Genomic DNA, 25279 nt, shown 5'->3' on the forward strand with positions numbered 1-25279 from the left:
CGGAGAGCTTAGATCAGAAAAAGCTCCCCAAACCTCAAATAAACCAACCACAGAAGAATCCACCCAGGGAAAACGATCTGCGTTCCTAACTTCCTCCAGTGCTATCTTTTTTGGGGTTGAGAAGGGAGTGGCACTTTATGGCACTTACATATGGGAGTTCCAGGGCAAATATCCTGTTTTTGAGGAGGTTCAGAGGCTTCCCAGCTCCCAGGCTTGCAGATTTCTCCTTGTGTACCTACTCAGCCCTGTCACTAATTCACCTAAAATTTTACAGGAAATTGCTAAGCTCTTGACGCTGTTGGAGGCACCCACAAGCTTTCCCTGGAGACCTAGATAAGAGGAGCGATTCTTTCTGCATCTCAAGCCTCCCTTCTTCCCGTCTGGCCAGCTCCTTGGGGCAGCATCTGCCTCGGGGCTCCATTCACAGCTTGAGTGCCCTGCGGGCAGGTCCTGCTGGCGCAGCAGCCTGACTCTACCAAACCAGCCGGCCAGGGGAGCCGGGTGGGGACCAGTCTGCATAGATAGCTCTTTCCACCCAGGGCTTTAGGACTAGAGAGAGGAGGAAGAATCCTTGGGTGGAGGCAGTCCCGGCCTGAGCTCCCTCTCATTCCTCTGGGGTTTTTCCACCAGTCCTAGCCGATGCAGCTCAGCCTGCCTGGCCAAGCCGGGCCGTGGAGAGGTGCATTAACTGACCATCTCCCAGTCCCTTGCTGGTGACCTTGGCCACGTTGCTTTGCCTCCCTCTGCCCTCGGGGGCCTGACACCATCTACTTGGCGGGTTACGAGAGGGTCAGGATGATGTGGAAAGCGCCCAGAAGGGCTCGAGCCAGGGAGAGGACTTCCCTCTTCTTAGGGCTGTCCACAGCCTGTTCAATCCTCTCCCCACCTCCAGCCTCGGGGGGGAAACGGAGCTGGGGGCTGCAGATCCGATGTCCCCGCCCATCACCTGGCCGCGGGGTGGGCTGGAGGGGATCCCGCAGGGGGGTGTGGCTCCCCCAGGCCCCATACATCCCCTTCCTCCCCGGCTCGGAAATCGACGCAATCCAACGGCGAGGCGGCGGCCGCGAGCGCAGGCAGCTAGGCGTCCCGGCGGGCGGGCCGGGGTCCCCAGAGGGCTGCGCGCGGAGGGCACCGGCCCCGACCTACCTCCTCCAGCAGCGTGACGGTGTTCCTGCAGTTGTGCAGCCGCGTAGTGAAGCTGGACGTGGTGGGCGAGTTGTAGTCCTCGGTGGTCTCGGCGATGAACTCGGAGACGGAGATCTGGTCCGGCATCCTGCCGGGGGAGGGGGCGAGACACAAGCGAGGGCAGGGGGTGAGTTACGGCGCAGGCTCCCGGGGCCGCGGGCTAGTCGGCGGCTCATGAACGCCCCCCGCGCGCAGCCCGCCACCCGCCGCCCGGCCTGGCGCGGCTGCGATCCCGGCGGCGGCGGGAGAAAGCGCTGGCGGGCGAGAAAGGAGGCGGCGGCGGCGGCAGCGGCCGCGATCAGCGATCGGCGCGGGGCCCTTCAAACTCCGAGCGGCGCGCGAGGCTGGGGGCTCTCGGCGACCCGCCTCCCTCTGCTCATGCCCAGCCACAGGGGAGGGGACCCGGCGCGGCGCTTCGCGGGGGTCGGGGGGGGCGCCCGGGGTCGGGCAGGTCGCGGCGGGCCGGCGCTGCCTGCTCACACGCTTCTGACAGGCGGCAGCGCGGACACCGACTGACTGAGCACACGCTCCCGCGGGCGGGCGGGCGGGCAGGCGGCGCTGCCGCGACAGTCACGGGGACAAACAAGGAAGTGCTCTGCGCACGCGCCGCCGCGCCCCCTCCCCTCGGGGCCCGGCCCCGGCCCCGCCCCGGACCGCCCCCGCCCAGGCCAGGTTCCCCACTCCACGACCTCAGCCCCGCGCGCGGCGCTCCGACTTGGTTCCCCCGACAGGCGGCCCGGGCCACGCGGCTTTCGGGGCGGCGGATGCCCGCGTCCCCCGGGCCGCCCCCGGAGCGGTTACTCGGGCGAGCTCGTTACGCGAGCGTTTCGCAAGAAAGGGGACCGAAAAAAAAAAAGTTGTGCGCGTTCTTTTTTAGCCCCGTGTGGGGGCAGGAAGCGAGGCCCGGAGAGCCGCCTCCGGCTGCGCGGGCCGCGGGCCCGGCGAGAGGGGCGCGCGGCGGCGGCCTCCGGGGCCCGGCTTGCAGCTTGCCCGCCCGCCGGCTCCGGCCCCCCACTCCCTTGGCAGGGAGCTCAGGAGCCCCCCAAAGGCTAGTTTTGTGATGTTTGCTGAAGCCGCTAAAGTGCTAAGTGAAGACACAGGAAGGGTTTTCTTTTTCTTTTTACAATTTTCTAATCTTTCATTTGCACTGGTTTTTGTTGTTGTTTTTAACCCGAAGGACACAGGAAAGGGGTGTAAAAGGCATTTCCCGAGGTGCAAATGGTGTACAATGCTAAGCAGATGCCAAATTTCAGCGGAAAAATTACCAACAGATTGCTCATTCCTCGGCCCTGGCAGATGGCTATTTTGCTCAATCTACTTAGCCCAAAGAATCCATTTAATTTCTCACCATTGATTGCGGATCAAATTGGTTTAAAAAAAAAAAAAAAAAACTAGGCCCTTAGGAAGCGCCTGACGATTGGCTCCTATAATTGGAGCCAACTGGAGCTGGCTCATAAAGTCCCAAATTCACCAACCTGGGCAGAAGGCTAGCTCCCGGGCCTCCCCTGGGATTGAGTTCTGCGATCTTGTATGGTTATCTGCCCTCTGGTCCTTCCCCAAACCACAACAGAGTGCCCACTGGCAGGGAGGGACATTGGACCGGAGAGTGATTGTCACATGAAAACTGCATCTCCTCGCTCACCGCTGACACCTATTTACCAACGCCCTGCTCCTGCCACTGGAGATTCTGAAACAGACAATGCCGCTACTCTTCCATCAACAGTAAAGGAAACAGACAAGCAATATACATGTAATATAAAGTGAAGTACAGAGTAAGCAAGTGATGCAGGAGCTATGGTTTGAGAAATGAGCAAAGAAAACCTCCCTGACAAAGTGACATCTAGAGCAGAGGAGAGAATGAAGGGACTTCCCTGGTGGACCAAGACATCCCCGCTCCAGTGCAGGAGACCTGGGTTTCATACCTGGTCAGGGAACTAGATCCCACATGGCGCAAGCAAAAGAGTTCCTGGGACGCAGCTAAAAAAGATGCTGCAGTAGCAACAAAGATCAAAGGTCCTGTGTGCCACAACTGAGATCCGATGCAGCCAAATAAACAATAAAAAGAAGAAAACAGAAGGCAGGGCTGCCTCTGCAGGTATCCTGGTGGCTATGGGATCTTGGCCTTCAGTTGCCTCCCATGAAGATAAAAGAAGAGGATGCCAGCCCCATGAGGCTGGTAAATGATAACAGATGAGAAGGTGCTCTGTGCACAGGAGAGCCATTGTACAAGTTCAAGGTGTTTTGTCTGCCTGTGCTGGCTGTCCTGAACCTGCACTGTGTCTCTGGGGAAGCGCTCATTAATGTCAGGAAGGCAAGCATTGCAGAAAGGCCTTGGTGAGGCAGCATACAGGAATAAAGACTCTGCTCTGGCAAAGTGTTGAGACATCAGCTTTGAGAGGCATTCTAAAAAACAAAGAAACAAACAGGTACACACCTTCTCCTCCTTCTACGTTAAAAGTCTGCATTGGGACACACCAAGGTTGAGGTTTTGGGGAAACTGCCAGATGGCATTTAAGACCCGCACCCGGAGGTCACTTGTTCACATGCTGTTACTGACAGAATATGAGACACCAGAAAAAACCCTACCTCTCTTCCCATATACTAACTGGGTCAACCTGCATCTAGAAGGTTCTGTGACGGGAGCAAATATGGCCACTACTAGCTTGTGCTCATTAAGCTCCAAGAGCCTCAGTAACCCCATGTTTATCCCCATGCAGCAGTTGAGAGTCTAACACCCAGCAGTTAGCCTTCCAACCACTCCAAGAAGGCCATCCTCTAGGCTGGAAATCAATTGAGACTCTGATTTTGCATTATTTCCACTTTTCTCTCTCTTCCAAGTTGTCATCGAATTCCTGTCATCCCTGCTGGGCTGGTAGCTCCTTCTATCCCATATGTATGGCTTAGAGCAAACACTTGATAAATATGAGCTGTTATTAAAAAGCCTGGAGTCAGTGAATAATTGCCTCAATTCCAGGAGGCCTGAATTCTAGAGCTTTCTCTCCTAATAACTGATGCTGTCAGCTTGGGCCTTGGTGCCCTCACTTTGGTAAAATAAAGGGATGCATATGTCAAAATGACCACAGAGATCCTTCCCAGCTGGAGCTGAGTCTGTGTCTGCCCTCAGCTCTACAGATGCAAGGAATAAAGATTATTACAACAAGCTAAGCTAACTGCGATGGTAAACAGTGGGGATTGCTTTCTTGACGGAATTCACCAGAGTCCAAACTGCTGCCACCAATTGTTTCAATTCCATTTGAAGATTATGTTATATATCTGCTCCTCCTCCCCATCTCCCCTAGCCAAGAAAGGAATATGTGAACAATGAGATATTGTGCCTGGGTAAGTATATACCTCCTCAGACTGGTGTGCAATTAGAATTTCAAAGGTTTGCACCTCCACCTACCATTTCTAGGGTTCATGAGCCATAATCCTTTTAAAATTTGAAACCATGCCCCAGTGCAAACCATCTGCACCTCTCATTTTCTCAAACACCCTGAAAACCATTCCTGGCTATCTTCTGTGGATAGAGTCTGATGCAGGCAAAACTTAATCGCTAGATTTCTTTGTGCAGAGCTGCACTAAGAGTCGGACACGACTGAGCAACTTCACTTTCACTTTTCCCTTTCATGCACTGGAGAAGGAAATGGCAATCCACTCCAGTATTCTTGCCTGAAACCATCTGCACCTCTCATTTTCTCAAACACCCTGAAAACCATTCCTGGCTATCTTCTGTGGATAGAGTCTGATGCAGGCAAAACTTAATCGCTAGATTTCTTTGTGCAGAGCTGCACTAAGAGTCGGACACGACTGAGCAACTTCACTTTCACTTTTCCCTTTCATGCACTGGAGAAGGAAATGGCAATCCACTCCAGTATTCTTGCCTGGAGAATCCCAGGGACGGCAGAGCCTGGTGGGCTGCCACCTACGGGGTCACACAGAGTCGGACATGACTGAAGCAACTTAGCAGCAGCAGCTCAGAAATATTTATTGTTATTTAGTTGTTAAGTCATGTCCAACTCTTTTGCAACCCCATGGACTGTAGCCCACCAGGCTCCTCTGTCCATGGGATTTGCAGGGAAGAATACTGATGTGGGTTGCCAATTCTTTCTCCAGAGGATCTTCCCAACCCAGGGATTGAACCCATGTCTCCCGCATTGGCAGGTAGATTCTTTACCACTGAGCCACCAGGGAAGCCCGCTCAGAAATACACATCATCCTTTCTGGAGCCAGGAAACACACACACACATACTCATGCACACCCAGCTTTGTCTAAAGCGTGCATCATCTCTTTCGTCATCATCATCACCCCCATCCAATGCTGTTCTGCATCCTTGCACTCCTCAAGCCTGTTTGTTACTCTGAGCACTGCTGACGAGATAAGAAAGGTCCTTACAGAATGCTTTTCTTCCCCTTGAAAAGCGGGGATAAAAATAGTGGTGGCTTATTCTCCTGGTCAGCAAGGGCACTAGTGACCCCACAAGCATCAGGGAATTGGCTGAGTTACATTCCCAGTTGCAGGCTTCACTCATCTATTTGCCTAAAAACCAAGGCGGTGCATTTGCAAGATAACTGACAATGTACCAAGGGTGTGAGAGCGCGGAGGAAGTGTGGGGTCCTTTCTGGGCACAAGAAAATAGGAACTTTTCTGGTGGCGCAGTTATTAAGACACAGAGCTTCCACTGCTGGGAACACAGGTTCAATCCCTGGTTGGGGAACTAAGATCCCACATGCTGCGCACAGCCAAAAAAATAGAAGGGGGAAAAAAGAAACCAAGAAGAGCTATCAGTGCTCTGATTCACATGCCTAGAAAGTGGCCCAGGCTGACAGGATGGAATTACAGCATTCATCAAAGGCTCCCATTGCCTTCATGGGGCAGGGCCATGGGAGAGTGTGGGAAGAGAATATGCTTTGTGTTACTTGGATCTGGGTTTGAATCTCCACTTTGTCACTTATAATAATGCATGTTGTCTCATCTGTGAAATTAGTGTAGTAATAAAATGACTATGTTACAGGTTGTTAAGTGGAACAGATTGAGAAGCTGTGGATAAAACAGTTGATGCATAGCAAATAATCAACCAATGTCAATTCCCTTTGAACTCCCTTTTTATGTGAAGTATGACCATGAATGCATCTCTTTTCATTCCAGGACTCAGATCTCTCCCTAAATTAGTCACCTGGAGGAGGAAAGAAGAGAGGGAAGGGGAAACTGCACAGTAATTCCCAAAGTCTGGGATCTCAGATTTGGGGATCGTCTTTAGAAACTTTGCTTATTCTTGTAAGTATCCCTTGTGAGGTCAGATCCATCTACGATGGATTTTGCAAGTAAAGAAACAGTATCTAGAGTCAAACAGAATGAATACTAACGGGGATCAGAAGAGAGCTGAGGCCGTAAAAGCCTGGTTTTTGTGGAACACAGTTCCTGTAAAGAAGGATATTCTAACCAAGGCAACTTCTAGAGGGTAGAATAGGCATTTATTTCATAAGAGCATGAGTTATAGGATGATTCTCATGAGAAAGATTTGGCCTCACATCTCTACCATGTAGCAGCTATTAGATCTCGTTGAAGTAATTCACGTCTCTGAGTCTCAGTTTTCACATCTGCAAATTGGGAGCAATGTTAGTAACTATGTCTTAGTGCTCTGAGGATTTCAGGAGCTATGGCATATAAGGTGCTTAGCAGGGTCTGAGGGATCATAGGTAGATGATACTTCTCAGGTATTATGAGAATATTGAAAGCTTGATTTGGAGATAAAAATTCTGATATTCCTTCCCCCCCTAAAATTTACTGAAACCTACAATGTACCTGACACCTTGCTAAGCATAGCATTTTGGACACGCATATCCTTCTTTAAACTTCATGACAACTTTATAAGGTAAGTATGATTATCTTTTTTTTGAAATAAAGATTTTTTAATATGGATAATTTTTAAAGTCTTTATTGAATTTGTTACAATACTGCTTATTTTATGCTTTGGTTTTTGGCCTTGAGGCATGTAAGATTGTAGCCCCTCTTTCCCTCTTTTCCTCCCCAACCAGGAATTGGAGAGTTAAGTTTTAACCGCCAGACTTCCAAGGAAGTCCCAAGTATGATTATCCTAAACTTACTGGAGAGAAACCCGAGACTAGTGAGGTGTGGGATAGTACTTTCTGAGCTTTTGTTCTGAGCCAGGCACTGCCCTGGTTATATAGGCAGTGTCTGAATTCATCCACGCAACAGTCCTGATGTGGGAGTGTTACAATAATGGAAACCAAGGTACTTCCCTGGCGGTCCAGTGGTTAAGACTCTGTGCTTCCAATGCATCAAACTTGGATTTGATCCCTGGTTGGAGAACTAAGATCCCACATGCCATAGGGCGTGGCTGGAAAAAAAAAAAAGACCCAATAATGGAAACCAAAACACAATGATATCTCACTGCAAGTTAATGTCCCAGCACCCAGGAGATGAAATCCTGGGCTTTTTCTACTGCCTGCAAAAATCAAGTTCTCAACAATAATTCACAGAGTACTTACTCCATTAGATGTCCTTCTCATCAGGCAATCAAAATAAGTATTGTTTGTTCCTTATTATGTATTTGTTTTCTATCATCTTAACAAAGTGCTAGAAGAAAGGAAAGCAGTGGGCAGGGGATGGGGCTGGGGGAACAGGAGGAGGGAAAGATGCCCTGGATTCCACATGTTTTACTGTCGGGCTCATGTTGCCATATTCAACTTCAGAAGCAGACTGCTTCACTCATGTGCCTTGTATGAGTGCTTCCCAAGTACACTTATATTCTTTCAAGTAAGAAAAAAAAAAAGCCTATTCTAGTCTCCAATGAACTTAATGTAAATACTCCAAGTAAAAACCACTAGAGAGTTCCCAGTGAGTAAGGAGGAGAACATGGTTTGTTTGGAGACAATAAACTACTCTCTGTTCTACCCCCAACCCCGCTTCCCTGGCTGTTTTTTCGGTCAGGGGTAGGAAGAAGAGTCAGGCAGAGTGCTGGGGACTCAGAAGACTCAGAATCCTGGTGGATATATCAACTGAAAGGACTCAGGAATGTATTTCTGTTCTGTCCTGTAAAGGAATAATAATAACATCAACTAGCAAATGCTGGGCTTGTTACATGCCCTGCACGATTCTGCATTGCTGCAGGCATACCCTCACTTCATACTCAACAACCACCACATAGAGCAGGCACTGGTATTATCCCCATTTTATATCTGGGAGGAACCTGGAGCTTAAAGGTCACCTTGGCAAGTGGAGGAGACTAACAGGTCTGATTTCACAGCCCGTGTGATTAGCCTCCTGACAATGGGTCCACAGCCCTTGGATGCTCTTCTGTTAGAGTCTGTGTGTCATCCTTTTTCCTCCAGGGGAACTTGTTACAAGCCCAACTCAAAGGCAATATAATGGCTAGAGTGGAGTTGTTGTTCAGTTGATGAATCGTGTGCGACTCTTTGAGACCCCCATGGACTGCAGCACGCCAGGCTTCCCTGTCCTTCACTATCTCCCAGAGTTTTCTCAAACTCGTGTCCATTGAGTCAGTGATGCCATCCAACCATCTCATCCTCTGTCTCCCCCTTCCCCTCCTGCCCTCAAACTTTCCCAGCATCAGGGTCTTTTCCAACGAGTCAGCTCTTTGCATCAGGTGGCCAAAGTATTGCAGTTTCACCACCAGTCCTTCCAATGAATATTCAGGGTTGATTTCCTAGTGGAGAGCACTCCCACTGCTCCATTACTGCAGTTGGAATTAATCTTCACAAGGATATTTGAATATAGCCTCCCTTTATTTATCTATATATACATATAATTTTATTCATATATATATATTTTTTTTGGCTGTGCTGGGTCTTTGTTGCTACACACAGGCTTTCTCTAGTTGCAGGGGCTACTCTCTACTTGTGGCGCACAGGCTTAGTTGCTCTGAGGCTCATGGGATCTTCCCAGACCAGGGGTCAAACCCATGACCCCTGCACTGACAAGCAGATTCTCACCCACTAAGCCCCCAGGGAATTCCACAATATAGCCTCTCTCTTACTTTGTATGAAGACTGCTGGCACCATTGGGAAGGACCTAAGACTCCCTATACGTGGAGAGATGAAAACTTCCCCAGTGACAAACAGCTCTGCTAGTGGCAGGGCTCGGCTCAGAATTTGGTCTTCCTACTGAGTTTCCTGCACTGCAGAACTCCCAGACTGTCCATCCCTGGGGGGAAGGGGGGTGGTACCTTGTATCCTTCTTGGTATTACCCACATCCCTGAAGATCTAAGGGAGGTACAAGAGATTCCTAGAGCCCCAGGCTTGGCATTTTATAAGCACCAGCTCCTGAAATCCCCCCCCCAATGGCCTAGTGAGGGACCATGCTGTCTGTTGAGAACTCAGATACACGCACAATCTCCTTAAGGACTACAGCTAATAAACAGAATCGCTGTTCACAGCCGGTCTGAATCCAAACCTTGCAGGCTTTTTCTTCCCCACAGAAGGCGCTGCCACGTACATGTTCCCTGTGGGTCCCCGATAAACGTGTTTTGGATTGAGCCGGCTCTTTTTTATGAGCTGCTGCTGCTGCTGCTGAGTCGCTTCAGTCGTGTCCGACTCTGTGCAACCCCATAGACAGCAGCCCACCAGGCTCCGCCGTCCCTGGGATTCTCCAGGCAAGAATACTGGAGTGGGTTGCCATTTCCTTCTCCAGTGCATGAAAGGGAAAAGTGAAAGTGAAGTTGCTCAGTCGTGTCCGACTCTTAGCGACCCCATGGACTGTAGCCTACCAAGCTCCTCCGTCCATGGGATTTTCCAGGCAAGAGTACTGGAGTGGGGTGCCATTGCCTTCTCCATTTATGAGCTACATCTTTCCTAATATAAGTAAAACAACATCCAGTGAAGAAAAATGGTGGTGTTATATGGGGTTCCTAAAAACTTGCCACCTATAGGAGCAAGGGATTTTAAACCTTAGTTTGTTTCTGAAAAAGAAATTGTCACCTGAAAAAAGAGAAACACTTAGAAAACCTTCAGGTTTCTTTTCTTTTTTTCTGATGAATTTGTCTTAGTTCAGTTTGGTGGCTCACACTTACTTATGCCCACTTCTGTACTATCTCAAGGCTGACAACATGCCTCTTTTTATGACCCTTTTTCACAGCACCGTTTTCCAAATATTTCTATTTCTCCAACAAGACTGGGAGGTCCTTGAGACTCGAGGGTTTTCCATTTGCTGTTACAGTCTCAGAGACCCAGGTGTTTAAGAGATGCTTCTTGAACAGACGGGAGGAAGAATGAATGACTGGATGAACATTTATGATGGGGGAGGGGTGTGAGAGGAATTGGAAGAGGACAACTGGAATGAGGAATCCTGGTTCTTAAGCGTTTCTGCATGTATATTATCATATGTGAAACAGATCGCCAGTCCAGGTTTGATGCATGAGACAGGGCACTCAGGGCTGGTGCACTGGGACGACTCTGAGGGATGGGGTGGGGAGGGAGGTAGCAGGGGGCTCAGGATGGGGAACACATGTACACCCATGGCTGATTCATGTAAATGTATGGCAAAAACCACCACAATATTGTAAAGTAGTTAGCCTCCAATTAAAATAAATAAATACATAAAAAGAGTGGATAAAAAAAAAAAGGTTTCTGACATCATCATAAAGCCACCCGAGTTGGAAAGAATTTCAGGGATAATACGGTTACCAACCCTTTCATTTTTCAGATGAGGAAACAGATTCTTCACTGGTGAAATGAATTTGCTCAGTATCGCCTGGCAGAATTGTGGGGAATTCTGAGATCCCAGGTATTCTGGTTCCCAGGGGTTGCCCTACTCCTCCACTTTACATTTCAAGGAAGGGATTAAAAGACCTTGCCTTATGTGAAACTGCCATTTAAGAATGGATTATTATGGTCTTTGCATCACAGTGTCAAGGAATGCCTGTAGACATTTGCCTACCATTTAAAACTTTTAAAATTCTAGCTACATAAAATTTGGCATAAGATTACTTAACAAACACTCCTAATTTTGAGCAAGAAGGCTGTGAGTACAGTCGAAGCCCAGAGTCATACCCACCCCCTTTCATCATCGGCTTGCCTCCTTCTCTTCTTTCTTGCTCTCCAAAAACGAAGCTAGAAACTTGACAGCAATCAAGAAGCTTCTAAGTCTGCCCCTCCCACCCCGTGCCCTTCCTTGTGTGTGTGTGTCAGTCGCTCAGTCGTGTCCGACTCTTTGTGACCCCGTGGACTGTAATCCACCAGGCTCCTCTGTCCATGGAATTCTCCAGGCAACAATGCTGGAGTGAGTTGCCATTTCCTCTCTTAAGCGACCCTTTTTAAAAGGTTAGAAGTCACAAGAGATAAGGAGATGTTCTGGTGACCAGAACATTTGGAGTCAGTGATGTTTTAGTAAACAACCTTCCCCTCGCCCAACCCAGGGCAGCCCTACAGAATAATACCAGGGTAAGTGAGGTTTCTCCTTCTCCCAAACCCACTTTACTCTCGGGGACTGACTCATTCCTTGTGGGACATTTTCAGAGATAAGACCATTGTCCCTGAGGACATTCCTCAATGGATGCAGAGGTATTTAGGTTGGAACCCATTGATTCAATTCCATTTGCAGTTACTGAGCAGCACTATAATCCTTCCAGAGGTTAAGAATGCATGATCTGGATTCAGATTGCCTGGGTTCAAATCCCAGCCCTGCCACTTAATAGGGATGGTTAACCATAGGCCTACGTAATGTCAGCTACTTAATGTGGTTTCAAAGGAAGATGTCCTTTAAAAGGTGATCTCTCTCTCTCTTCTAAGGCTGTTGTGAGGTATAAATGAGATAATCTATGCAAGATGTATTGGTATATAGTAAATGATCAGTAAATATTAGCTACTAATACCATTATTTGTCTTTGACACAGGTCCTATGCTAGACTCTTCAGGAGCCAAAAGGACACCTAAGATACAGCCCCTGTGCTCACACGTAGGCCGGGATACAGGTCTGCAGCACAACTGCCAAAATGATGGAAGAATTCAGAGAGGAAATAAATGTGTCTTTCAGCTATGTGACCTATGCATGTGGAGTCCAAAGAAAGGTCCTCTCATGTATCTCTGATTTACCCAAAGCCTGGTTAGACCCACTGTCACGAGTGGCTTTTCAAAGCTGCCTATCATCTGAAACACTACTCAAGAAGAGAAATTTGATAAATGACAGCTGTTTGCAACTTCAGCACTGAGAGGGAACATGGCCAGGGAGGTCAGCTTCCCTTCCTCAGCCAAATCATCTCACCTCCTTTGATCTCATTTCCCAGGAACCCAGGGCAGACGCTCTCAGAGGTCCTATGGCAATAACATCCTACAATTTGATGAATTCTTTTCTTATATCAGTGTTACAACCAACCCCAAACACCAGCTCTGCCTCAAGATCTACTTGTAAGCCAAGAACAGTCTGGAGGTCATTACTTCTGCATTGGGTGCCTCTGTTATGAGCACCCTATATTATACGAATCTATCACAGTACCCAGTTGTTGCTTTTCAAAAATATGATTTCACCTGCAGTGTATTTGAACCCACATAACAATGAGCTGTATTATAACAGAATTTTCCTGTAATTATGTCAAATGTAGGGCATCGCTCTATTTGAAAAAAGAAAATTGCCCACCCACTGCAGAGTTTTCTTCCTAGCATATGCTATTTGGTTAACGTCTTTCTCAAATGTGAACATTCCAAATAACACTAGGGGCTCTAATTAAAAAAAAAAAAAAAACCCAAAATTCTACAATTGCTGGCTAAGCTTCTGACACAAACATCTAGCTTCTGTTTCCTGTTTTTTATTTTATGTATTGTTTTTGAAAAATTAGTCTCTTTGCTCAGGTCTTAGAGACATGGAGGTATTATACAAACTAATTTATAAAATTGCTATGTTTAAGTGGACAGCAGAGAATTCACTGTTGATGAGATGTGGAGATGATTATTTTCAATTATCTTTTGTTTTTCTTTTGTGAGTAAACTGACTTTTTCCCTATTCTTTGGCTTTGGGAATTAACCTTCATTTAACCCCAAGAAATGTATGCATCTTGAACTCTGCAGTTCCAGACAGACCTTGAAGAACCCTGACTATAATTTTTGTCTGCCCTACACATCCTCATCACTCCACACAATTCTCCAAAAACTGTCACTCATGTGTTGCCATATTCCCAACCAAAGGGCTGGGCCAAGCTGTCCAGAATATCCCAGAGTTCTGAGCACAGCATCAATGTGTATTCTGATAGGCATTAAACTCAAGCAAGGTCAGTCAGGGAGCGTATGGAGGTCTGATATGGAAGCTAGAGTCAAGAACAATGTGCCTTTTCTCCAGGTCTAGCTCAAAGGACTTAGGAAGCCTTTAGTTACTGATGACTATCTTTGCCAGGGCTTCCCAGGTGGCGCTAGTTGTAAAGAATCCACCTGCCAATGCAGGAGACAAGAGACGTGGGTTCGATCCCTGGGTCAGGAAGATCCCCTGGAGGAGGGCATGACAACCCCCTCCAGTATTCTCGCCTAGAGAATCCCATGGACAGAGGAGCCTGGCGGGCTACAGTTCATAGGGTAGCAAAGAGTCAGATGCGACTGACGCGACTTAGCACGCATGCATCTTTGCCACACATAAGAGAGCTTGCCTAAGAATGATGCTGACCAAAGACCACAAGAGGTGGAGGGAGGGAGGAGGGGAAGAGAGGAAGAGCCTGGTGACGTCACTTGAATCAGTGGGCCCCAGAATCTCTCCCATGCCTGCTGCCAGTCCTGGACTTTCCAGGTGTGTGAGCAGCTATGGTTTTTCCAGTAGTCATGTATGGCTGTGAGAGTTGGACTAGAAAGAAAGCTGAGCCCCAAAGAATTGACGCTTTCGAACTGTGGTGTTGGAGAAGACTCTTGAGAGTCCCTTGAACAGCAAGGACATCCAACCGGTCCATCCTAAAGGAAATCAATCCTGAATATTCATTGGAAGGACTGATGCTGAAGCTCAAACTCCAATACTTTGGCCACCTGATGCAAAGAACTGACTCATGTGAAAAAACCCTGATGCTAGGAAAGATTGAGGGCAGGAGGAGAAGGGGATGACAGAGGATGAGATGGTTGGATGGCATCACGGACTCAATGGACATGAGTCTGCATAAACTCGGGGAGTTGGTGATGGACAGGGAGGCCTGGCATGCTGCAGTCCATGGGGTTGCAAAGAGTTGGACATGACTGAGCGACTGAACTGATACTTCTTTTTTCACCCTAAGTTGGTCTGAGATGGGTGTCTACCAATAAAACAAAAAGAGCTCTGGCTAGTCTTTTCCTGGTTTCCAGTACCACCTTTACAGTTAGTAGATGTGTCACCCTGGGGAAGCTCTTCACTGCCTCAGAGCCTCAGCTTCCTCATTTGTAAAAGGGGGATACTGATATCCACTTCAAAAGATTATTAAAAAGAACAAATTAGGTAATACACATGAATCTGCTTCTAATGCAGGAGACTCAGGTTCGATCCTTGAGTCGGGAAGGTCCCTTGGAGAAGGGAAAGACAATCCACTTCAGTATTCTTGCCTGGAGAATTCCATGGACACAGGAGCCTAGCAGGCTACCATCCATGGGATCACAAAGAGCTAGACACGACTGAGTGACTATCACTTACTTACTTCCATAAAAGAATGGGAGAAAATACTTGCAAACCGTTTATCTGATAAGAGCCTAGTATCCAAAATATATAAACTTAAAAAAAAAAATTTTGGCTGCACTGAGTCTTTGTTGCATTGCAAAGGCTTTCTTTATTTGCAGCACATGGGCTCAGTTGCCCCATGCCATGTGGCACCTTAGATCCCCAACCAGGGATCGAACCTGCATCCCCTGCACTGGAAAACAGATTCTTAACCACTGAAACACCAGGGAAGTTCCCCCAAACATATAAACTCTTAAAGTTCAACAATTAAAAGACAGATAACTAATTTTTAAATGGGCAAAGGACTCAAACGAACATTTCTCCCAAAAAGATATAAAAATGGATAATATGCACATGAAAACAATGCTCAGTATCACTAGTCATTGGGGAAATGCAAATCAAAACCACAATGAGACACCATTTCACAGCCACTAGGTGTGGCTATAAAAAAAAAAAAAAAGCTGGAAAGTAACAAGAGTTGGAGAGGATGTGGAGAAATTGGAACCCTCATACACTGTCAGCCATGAAAGGGTGGCTCAGACTGTAAAGAATCTGCTTGCAATGCGGGAGACCCGAGTTCGACATACATTTTTAGTGGGAATGTAAAATACCTTTGGGAAACAACCTGGCAGTTCCTCAAAAGGTTAAATATAGTGTGACCACCACCACCATCATTCTTCAGTATATATCAAAGAGAAATGAAAACACACATTCATGCAAAAACTTACATATATCATAGCAGCATTAGTCATAATAGTCAAATAGTGGAAACAACCTAAATTTCCAACAGACAACTAGATAAACAAATTGTGGTACATTCATGCAACGGAATATTACTCAGCCACAATAAGGGAAGAAAGTACTGATACATGCTACTACATGGATTACACTTGAAAATACATTATGCTAAGTGAAAGACACAAAGGATCACAATTATTGATTCATATTCACAATGTATGATTCCATTTACACAAAATGTTCAGAAAAGGCAAATCCATAGAAACAGAAAGCTTACGAATGGTTGCCAGGGTCTAGGGGAAGCGAAGAAGGAGTGACTCAGTGGATGTAAGATTGGGGGAGTGATAAAAATGTTTTGGAGTTAGATCATGGTGATGGTTATATAACTTTGTGAATACACTAAATCCACTGAATTGGACATTTTAAAAGGGTAAATTTTATGCTATGGCAATTTTTAAGATACTATGCTGATGCAGGAGGAAGGCACAACTTACTTATTTATAATAATAACAACTATAACCATTTAGTACGTACTATGTACAGGGCTTCCCAGGTGGCACAGGTGGTAAAGAATCCACTTGCCAATGCAAGAGATACAAGAGATGCGAGTTCAATCCCTGAGTCAGGAAGATCCCCTGAAAGAGGAAATGGCAACCCACTCCACTATTCTAGCCTGGAAAATTCCATGGACAGAGGAGCCTGGTGAGCTACAGTTCATGGGGTCGCAAAGAGTCAGACACGACTGAGCATGCACACACACACATGTACAAGGCTATTTATGCAATGGTTTTGTTTAAACCTTATGAAAACTCTAAAAAGTAGCTATTACTCTCCACGTTTTTCATGGGTAGGAAACTGAGGCTCAAAGAAGTGGTGCTGCAGGCAGTAAGTAGAGGAACTAAGTTCAAACTCAAGTCTGTCTGAATTCCAAGTTCAAGCTCTTTCCACTGCATTCTTTGTACAGACAGTAACTTGCTGGATGTGGCAGGGACTACTGATTTTGTCACCTCTATCCAGTCTCCCTGTCTCAGTAACAGAGCCCCATTTGATTCAGGGGAGAAATGTATTCAGCCAAAAGACTCATCTTTCAGCCTCCACTATAGCTGGTATGCTTGGCTGTGTGCCTAAGTCTAACCAGTAAGATGTAAGTTGAAGTACTATGTAGGCCTTTGAGGAAATGCTTTGAAAGGAGTTACTTCTGCTAGAATAGGACCCCTGCTATCCTACCCCTCTTCTTCCATATTGCTGCCTGGAATGCAGATGTGATGACTGACACTCCAGCAGCCATTCTGAATCATGAGATATTATGCTAGGGATGGTTTAACCAGTAAGACAAAATCAGGTTGGGTGCCTGATAATCATGGAGGCACCATCTGTCTTTGGACTATCTCCAGGCTTCTTTGGTCTGGGAGAAAGAGGCGGGAGCACCCTAATTGCTAATATTATTTGGATTTTTCTTCACATGCAGCTGAAATATAATCCAAGCTTATATATTGAACCTATGAACATACTTAACCAACTAAAAATGTATAAAAACAGCTAATCTAAGTGGTCAAATTTGAAGCAATCTATCAGAGTCATTTTGTCCTGTATATTAGACTCTATATTCAGAGCCATAGAGATTCTATTGAATTATTCTGAAGACAGGCACCAAGGCCTATTTTGTGGAATTATAGAATCAGTGAAGAGACCAGTCTCAACTTACCAAGTACAGGCATTCCATATTATAAGTACTTAACTTCATCTCAGGAATTGCTTTAGAAACACAGCCACAGAGGAGCCAACAGACTCCCACAGACTGGATTTCTGAAGAAGCAAATTTATTTACACAACCTTTGCACAATTTGGTTAAGAGAGAAGAGACAGAACAGATTCTAAACAGGAAATAAGATGATAAAGATCAAAGACTTCTTTGCTTTAAAATCAATGTTCTGCTCAGTCTTCCAGAGCATTCATTTAAAATTCCAAAATTATTTTCCCTGCCAGAAAGACAAATGGTAGTGGTCTTTCTCAGTTGACAAAGAATCACAGTTTTATTGTTTATTTGTTTACAAAACCCAGATGTGTTACGTACCAGTCAATGTATTATTTATAACCCAACAGCAGGTTGGTACAGTATTTTTGGGTCAAGAATGGGTTTTCTTTGATCCTCCTTCCTTCTCATTAGGGTTCTTAAGAATTCAAACCACAATGACGCAAGTGCAGATAAAACATTTGGAGGAAGGAAAGATTTTTCCACACTATTTTTTTCTGTAGCTTAATATATCTCATTTTTTTTACACACTACCAGCTAGAGCTGGTAACCCACATACTCTTGATGAGGGTAAAAAGTTTTGATTTTGTTATTTTGTATCATAAGCCTATGTGTCTGTATATGTGTGCAAGAGAGAAGGGACAGAACTCAGATTAAAATGTATTGCAATCCTTTCTCCAGATTGGGTGGGATTTTTCTTACCCTACTTTTTCCTCTCCTATGAGTATACATGTAGGGATTCCCTGGAGGTCCAGTGGTTAGGACTCTGAGCTTCCACTGCCGGGTTTCAGGTTTGATTCCTGGTAGGGGAACTAAGATCCTGTAAGCCAAGTAGTGCAGCCAAAAAAAAAGAAAATAAAATAAGAGTGTACATGTATGCATGTGAACACACACACACCATCTCTTCTAGAACATAGGCATCAGGAAATAAAGTACACAGATTCACAGAGAGCCAAATTCATCTCCACCAAGTCCATGCACCAAAATTCATGCTTTTTAATCACAGGAATACCCCTACCCCCACTCCACAGCTCTCTCTTCACCCTGTGTCTCTTACTTTACACTCAATTCTAATAGGTTTGGTGAGATGGTTTCTAAGCCCTCAGCAAACTGAAGGGAGCAATTATGCTGGAAATAGTGAGAAGGGACTACAAAGAAGGGAAAAAAAAAAAACTGTAGAAATTTGCCAGCATTCACCCCCACCAGAAAGATTTTAAATACATGTGCTTGCTAATGAGGGCACACCATTCCGCTCAACCGACGCCAACCTCAGTGAGAAGTGATATTCAAAATGATGAACCTTTGCAATCAAGAGGTTTGAGACATGATGCTATAGTCTAGGCAGCATGCCAGGTGCAGGTCTTTTAGGAGGGTTTTCAATCAGACCAGCAAAAATAACATAAAACAAAATGTATTTGGTGCTCAAAGGCTTTGCAGAAAATGCCAATTCCTCAAGGGAAGTATCACAGCCAACGTGAACACAGATTAGGAGTCAAAAGATGTGAGATCAAATCCTGACACTGTTGTATACAGGCTTGTAGGACACTGCACAGAAGACTCAAACTTCCTCATTCATACAATGGGGTTAAAGACAGCAACATCTGAGGTTGCTGCAAATTTAAATAAGCTCCAAATTACTGGTTTCAGCTACAGGCCTTCTCTGGTGGGCACTTAGGGTCCACAGGTAGAAAAGACGGAGGCCAGTGTCAAGGAGGCTTTCTGATTACTGACTAGAGTCTAGTCTCAGGGCTCTCATCCCTTGGATTCTGTGGTGCCCAGGCTGTACTGTATCTTCCCTGGTTAATATTCTGTTGGCCCCTGTAGGAAGGACCACAGACAGGGAAGCCCTGGAGAATTAACTGGAAAGAACGGCCCCAGCAGGTTCTGACTACAGCTGGAGGTGGGAGCAGGAGGAACAGAGAAGGAAGAAGACAGACAAGGCAATTGAAAAAAAAAAAAGAAATGAGGTCTTCTCCCTCTGGTTTCACCGGAGAAGATTCTGAAACGTGTAATAGGAAGAGCAGGCAAGTGGCGTGCTGCCAGCAAAAGGTGGAGAGAAAAGGAAGGGAATGCCCTTTACTGCCTACCTACCACCCTCAAAGCTATGTATCTCCTTTAATTCTTCCACAACCTCGTGATGTATGATACCCATTTCACAAATAAGGAAACTGAGGCACAGAGAAGTTGAATACTTGGCCCAGGTTTTAAAAGCAGGTCTGTGTGATTTCAAAGCCAGTGTTTTTGTTCTCTTTTTTTTTTAAACATAGGCTGCCCACAGCTCCACCCCTGCCAACATAAGCTGAGAAACAAATAAATAAATGGGGAAGACAGAAATTTTCACTTCATCCAACGTCCTTGGAGTGGGTAGATAACCTGCCCCCTACCCCTGCCTCTCTGTAGTGTGAGATCAGTGCAGCATTTACTTGTTTATTAAATTTTTTGAAAAGGTCTTGTCTTCCACCTTCATATCCAAGTTCAAACAGGGCAAGAGACATGAAAAGTTTTCTGAGAAGCACTGAAAAGAATCAAGTCAGAACACAAGTCAAAACTACAATGAGGTATCACCTCACACCAGTCAGAATGGCCATCATTAAAAACTACACATAATAAATGCTGGAGAAGGTGTTGAGAAAAAGGAACCCTCCTACACTGTTAGTTGAAAGGTAAATTGGTGCAGCTACTATGGAAAACAGTGTGGAGGCTCCTTAAAAACTAAACATAGAGCTACCATATGATCCTGCAATTCCACTCCCAGACATATATCTAGAAAAGATGAAAATTAATTCAAGAAGATATGTGCACCCCAATACATAGCAGCATAATTCACAATAGCCAAGACATGGAAGTAATCTAAGTGTCCACTGACAGAGAAATGGACAAAGAAGATGCAGTATATAGGTAGGTAGATAGACAGATAAATAGATAGACAGCTATATAAACAATGGAATATTACTCAGCCATAAAAAAGAGTAAGTGAAATGCCACCACTTGCAGCAACATTGATCCACCTAGAAATTATCATACTAAGTGAAGTAAGTCAGAGAAAAACAAATGTCATATGATATCATTTATATGTAGAATCTAAAATACAATACAAATGAACTTATTTATAAAACAGAATCATAGGAAACAAACTCTTGATTTAGGTGGGGAAGGGCTAAATTAGGAGTATGGGATTAACAGATACACACCACACCACAAAATAAACAACAAAGGTTTACTGTGTAGCACAGGGAACTACAGTCTGTATCTTATAATAATCCATAATGAAAAAGAATTTAATTCATATATATAATTAAATCACTCTGCTGTACACCTAAAACACAGTATTGTAAATCAACCATACTTCAATTTAAAAAAGACTTCAAAAAAAATCAGATGTTTCAGAATTGGAAGGACTTTACCATCCTCTTCCTCACTGCAAACTTCAGAGATAACACAGATAGATACACAGACACACAAACACACTCACACACTCAGAATCTTGAGTCCACACATGATCAACAAGCAGGCACTGTGCACGGAGTCATTTTTTCTTTTTTTGAACTTTTTGTTTTGTATTGGGATACAGTCGATGAACAATGTTGTGATAGTTTCAGGAGAATAGCAAAGGGACTCAGCCATACATATACGTGTATCCACTCTCCCCCTAACTCCCACCCAGGCTGCCACATAACACTGAGCAGAGTTCCATGTGCTATACAATGGCGGAAAGAATCTTTTTTTACTAAAGATCATTCATCAGACACAAACACACACACACACACACACACACACACACGAAGTGCCGGCAGCCTGCTGGCTTCAGTGTGAGGTGCCACAGGTGTAAGGAGCCAGGCGAGCCCTTCTCAAGGGATCAAGAAGCCTACGGTTAATCTGGGGGTGCGGGTGGCCCTCCAGGCCCACTCATTGCCCTGCTCTGCCCTGCTCTGGACCCTCAGGGCCTGCCGTGCTCTGAACGCATCTCAGGGCTCCTTGGCCCTCTGGCTTCCAGCTGGGTTCAGCCGCTGGGACAGGAGAAGGCGTGGGGAAGCGGGTGTCCCTACCATGCAGGCTCCTGCCCTCCCGGCTGCCATCAGAGCGGGAGCTGGGGGCACACGGCCTCTCCGGCTCCACGGCCCAGAGACACCTCTCTCTCCCCTCTTCAGACCTTCAGGGGAGCCTGGAGGCCCCACCGTCCTTTATGGTTTCCCTGCCCCTCGCCCACACTTCTCAAACAAGCCTTCTATTAAACTCTGCTCGAATTATCCTATTTGGGGTATGCCATCTGCTTCCTGCTGAGACCCGGACAGACCCAGGGAGGCAGGGTAAACAGAGGACTGCGGTGGAACGCAGCACCAGGGAAGACAATACTGTCTTCGGGGAAGGCCAAGTGCTCTGGGGTCTGATGCGCATCCTGGTTCCCCAGCATCCACTTCTGAAAAATGGGGTTAATACTAGCACCTACCTACTTCATAGGGCAGCAGTGAGGATCGAACGAGACAGTACAAGTAGAGAGAGGAGCTCACTGTCTCGCTCTTCATCACTGCTGACAGATAGAGCAGAGGGGGGTGATTCTTAGAGTCAACTGTAGAGTGCCTTCAACACAGTAAGTGCCCAATATGTAACCGCTAAATGGATGAAGGGCCAGGATAAATAGATATGGGAAACATCAAGAAGCAACAGGGCGATCAATGGTAAGGAGGAAATCTGGAAGGACTGCCTGGAGGAGGTGATGCAGAAAAGTAAACAGCTAGTAAGATGGCAGGCAGACGGAACAGCAGATACAAGTCTGTGGAGGCCTGACATGACATCGGATGAGGGGCAGTGCAAACAGCTGAGTGCAGTGACAGTGAAGGACACGTGAAGGCAGAGTAAGAGCAGTTAGGTGGGGGTCACCAGAGAAGGCCCTGGGTGTCATGCCAAGGAGTCGGTTTTTGTCCTCAAAGCAAGTCAGAGTTTCTAAGCTGGCAGTGACCGACGGCTTGGAAGCTGAGAAGGTTCAGTCTGGCAACACTGTTGGCCCTGACCTGGGTACGGCAGGAGCACACAGTAGGTGATCGGCGTGCTTGTTGAAGAATGGATGCACAGCAGCAGTTGTGTAAGGCAAGATCTAGAACCTCCCGCCTCCTTCCAATACATACGCAACACACTCCAGGCAACTCGCCAGTCACGGATCTTCCCAGGGATCTCACTAATATTAGGCTCCACTGTGGCAGGATGAAAGATATGTTTGATCTTTGCCCCTGGTTCCTGGCACAGAGCTCCAAAGGCCCTTGGGATATCCAGAGGGCTAAGAGTGTCCTTTTTAAAATTCTTCATTTATTTATTTAATTTTTGGCTGTGCTGAGTCTTCGTTGCTGCATGTGGGCTTTCTCTAGTTGCAGCGAGCAAGGGCTACTCTTCATCACAGTGGGCGGGCTTCTCATTGCAGTGACTTCTCTTGTTGCAGAGCACAGGCTCTAGGGTGCACGGGCTTCAGTAGTTGTGGCGCATGGGCTTAGTTGCTCCGCAGCACGTGGAATCTTCCCGGACCAGGGATCGAACCCATGTCCCCTGCACTGGCAGGTGGATTCTTATCCACTGTGCCAGTAGGGAAGTCCCTAAGAATGTCTTTTGTATACTAATGAGACGACTCACAGGTGGGGGTGAAACAGCTTCAGGACAGTCACCAGAAAGACCTCCATGGAAGGGACAGGGGCTGGAGACAGGGTTCATTCACCAATGGCCAATGATTATTAAATCAATCATGACTGTGCAATGAAACAGCTTCCAGACTGGGGGCTTCCAGGTAGGTAGGCACATCAATGTGCTGGGTGAACCTGGGGAGGGCAAGGAAGCCGTCCCCCACACCTCGCCCCCTGCATCTCTTCCATTTGATGCTTTCCGAGTTACAGCCTTTATAATAAACTGGTAACAGTGAGTAAAGTGCTTTCCTGAGTTCAGTGAGTCATTTCTTTGAATTACAGAACTTGAGGAAGGGTCATGGAAACCTCCAGATGTATGGCAGCTCAATCAAGAATCCGCTGGCCAGTGCAGGGGACACGGGTTTCATCCCTGGTCAGAGTAGAGCACACACGTGGAGCGATTAGGTCCATGTGCTGCAACTACCGAAGCCCACATGCCTAGAGCCCGTGCTCCAGGATGAGAGAAGCCACGGCAATGAGAAGCCTGCGCTCTGCAACAAAGGGTAGCCCCCATTCGCCACAACTAGAGAAAAGCTCTCACAGCAGTGAAGACCCAGCAGAGACAAAAATAAATAAAAAATAAGATAAATAAGTAGCCCCTGGGACTTGTGACTGGCATCTGAAGTAGGGGCTGTCCTGTGGGGTCTCTGCTAATTCCAGGTGCATAGTGTCAGAATTGAATTGAATTGAATTGTTGGACACACCAGCAGATGACGGAGAACTGGAAAGCTGCTTTCCGGTCAGAGGTTGTGTTAGAAAAAAAGACACTGCACCCATCGACTCTCTGCTTCGTGGCATGTGCTGGACACTCCCCACCACCCTTCTGGCTGGGAGCCACGCCCGGATCACAGCCAGACTGACCACAGGAGGTCAGCCCTCATCTGGGCAGCTCTGTCGTCACTGACTCACCTGCTGACTCAACTGTCCTTCTGGGTGTGGCCGATGGAGGCGCTCAGGACCAGCCAGATAGCACGCCTCATGCCTGGCCCTATGTCCTTGCTCATAGCTCTCTGGCTCAGAAGTCCAGAGGCTGGAGGGACTTCCCTGGAGGTCCAGTGGCTAAGACTCTGAGCAGGGGGCCCAGGTTCGATCCCTGGTCAGGGAACTAGATCCCACATGCCACAACCAAGAGTTCACACGCTGCAACTAAAGATTTCACATGCCGCAACTAAGACTCGAAGCAGCCAAATAAATATATTTTTTTAAAAAAAAGACTAAAGTCCAAGGGCTGGAGAAGACTGGCCAGGAAGCCTGTACCCCTGCCCCCTGCCCCTTGCCCCTGCTGCTGCACCCAGTGGGGTGCCAGACAGATGATCCCCTTCTTCTTTCCACTGAGCACCTATGTGTTAGGCACCCCACATCTCAGGCAACCCACATTCTGGATTCCCACAGAAGCAGACCCTGAAACAAGGATTTAAGGTAACAATCCCAGGGAACTAAGACACAGATGGGAAGGAAGCCAACAGGGGTGCATGGAAGAGCAGGCTACAGCCGAGGGCAATGGGGCTCCAGCCCCAGTGGGGACACTGGGGAGAGACTGGGACACACCTCAGATTGTGCCCATGGGCAGGAGGCTGACGCAACTATTCCCAAACTCTTTTCCTTACTTGGCAGGGGGCTGCTCCCATGGGAGACCCAGGTCCGATCCCTGGGTTGGGAGGATCCCCTGGAGAAGGGAATGGCGACCCGCTCCAGTATTTTTGCCTGGAGAATCTCATGGACAGAGGAGCCTAGTGGGCTACAGTCGATGGGGTCGAAAAGAGTCGGACACGACTAAGCGACTAACACTTCCACTGCTCCCGTGGAGTTAACTCCCAGCTTTGCTGGCCTGACCCACACGCAGCCTGGGCCGGCAGAGAAACCTCGGGTCCTGGAGCACCCTGGGAACCCGTTTGTGCCAAGGGGGTCGGAGGGCGGGGGCACTAACACCACTCCTGTACACTCTGCCCGGGGAGAAGACCACCAACCAGAGGAGGTCAGTCCTCAAGTGGGGACACACGCAAGGCCAGAGGTAGTCATAACCCAAGCAGGTAAAAGCAAGGGCTGAAGGCACTTCTAGACCAGTGCTGACCAACAGAGATACAATGGAACACAACATGACTGCACATAGTTTTAAATTGTAGTGGATTTCTCTGGCAATCCAGTGGTTAGGCCTCTGTGTTTCTACTGCAGGGGGCCCAGGTTCGATCCCTGGTCAGGGAACTGAGATCCTGAAAGTCAAATGTCGCAACCAAAAAAAAAAAAGTTTTAAATTTTAGATTACTGAATTCAAAAAGTGAATTCATTTCAATAATGTTACTTCACCT

At 46.9% G+C, this 25279-nt stretch overlaps 1 protein-coding gene across 21 annotated transcripts in view; it reads right to left on the minus strand.

Moving 5' to 3' along the window:
• The window catches only part of ASAP1 (ArfGAP with SH3 domain, ankyrin repeat and PH domain 1), a 335887-nt gene that overhangs the window by 264096 nt on the left and 46512 nt on the right, over positions 1-25279 (minus strand). For 14 of the 21 annotated variants that reach the window (XR_014057637.1, XR_014057635.1, XR_014057638.1 and 11 more), the window contains one exon: positions 1147-1273. Coding sequence is in view for 15 of the 21 variants with exons in the window: in XM_081504067.1 (XP_081360193.1) it covers positions 1147-1273 (127 nt within the window). In the remaining 6 variants the exon portion in view is untranslated. Of the gene's footprint in view, positions 1-1146; positions 1274-1665; positions 1728-1874; positions 1987-25279 lie in introns of those variants that run through there. The other 7 variants (XR_014057640.1, XR_014057636.1, XM_081504074.1 and 4 more) reach the window with 2 other exon arrangements.

Source organism: Giraffa tippelskirchi, chromosome 6 (genome assembly GCF_054371585.1).
Source record: "Giraffa tippelskirchi isolate mGirTip1 chromosome 6, T2T-mGirTip1v1.2.pri, whole genome shotgun sequence".
In the NCBI taxonomy this organism is placed as follows: domain Eukaryota; kingdom Metazoa; phylum Chordata; class Mammalia; order Artiodactyla; family Giraffidae; genus Giraffa; species Giraffa tippelskirchi.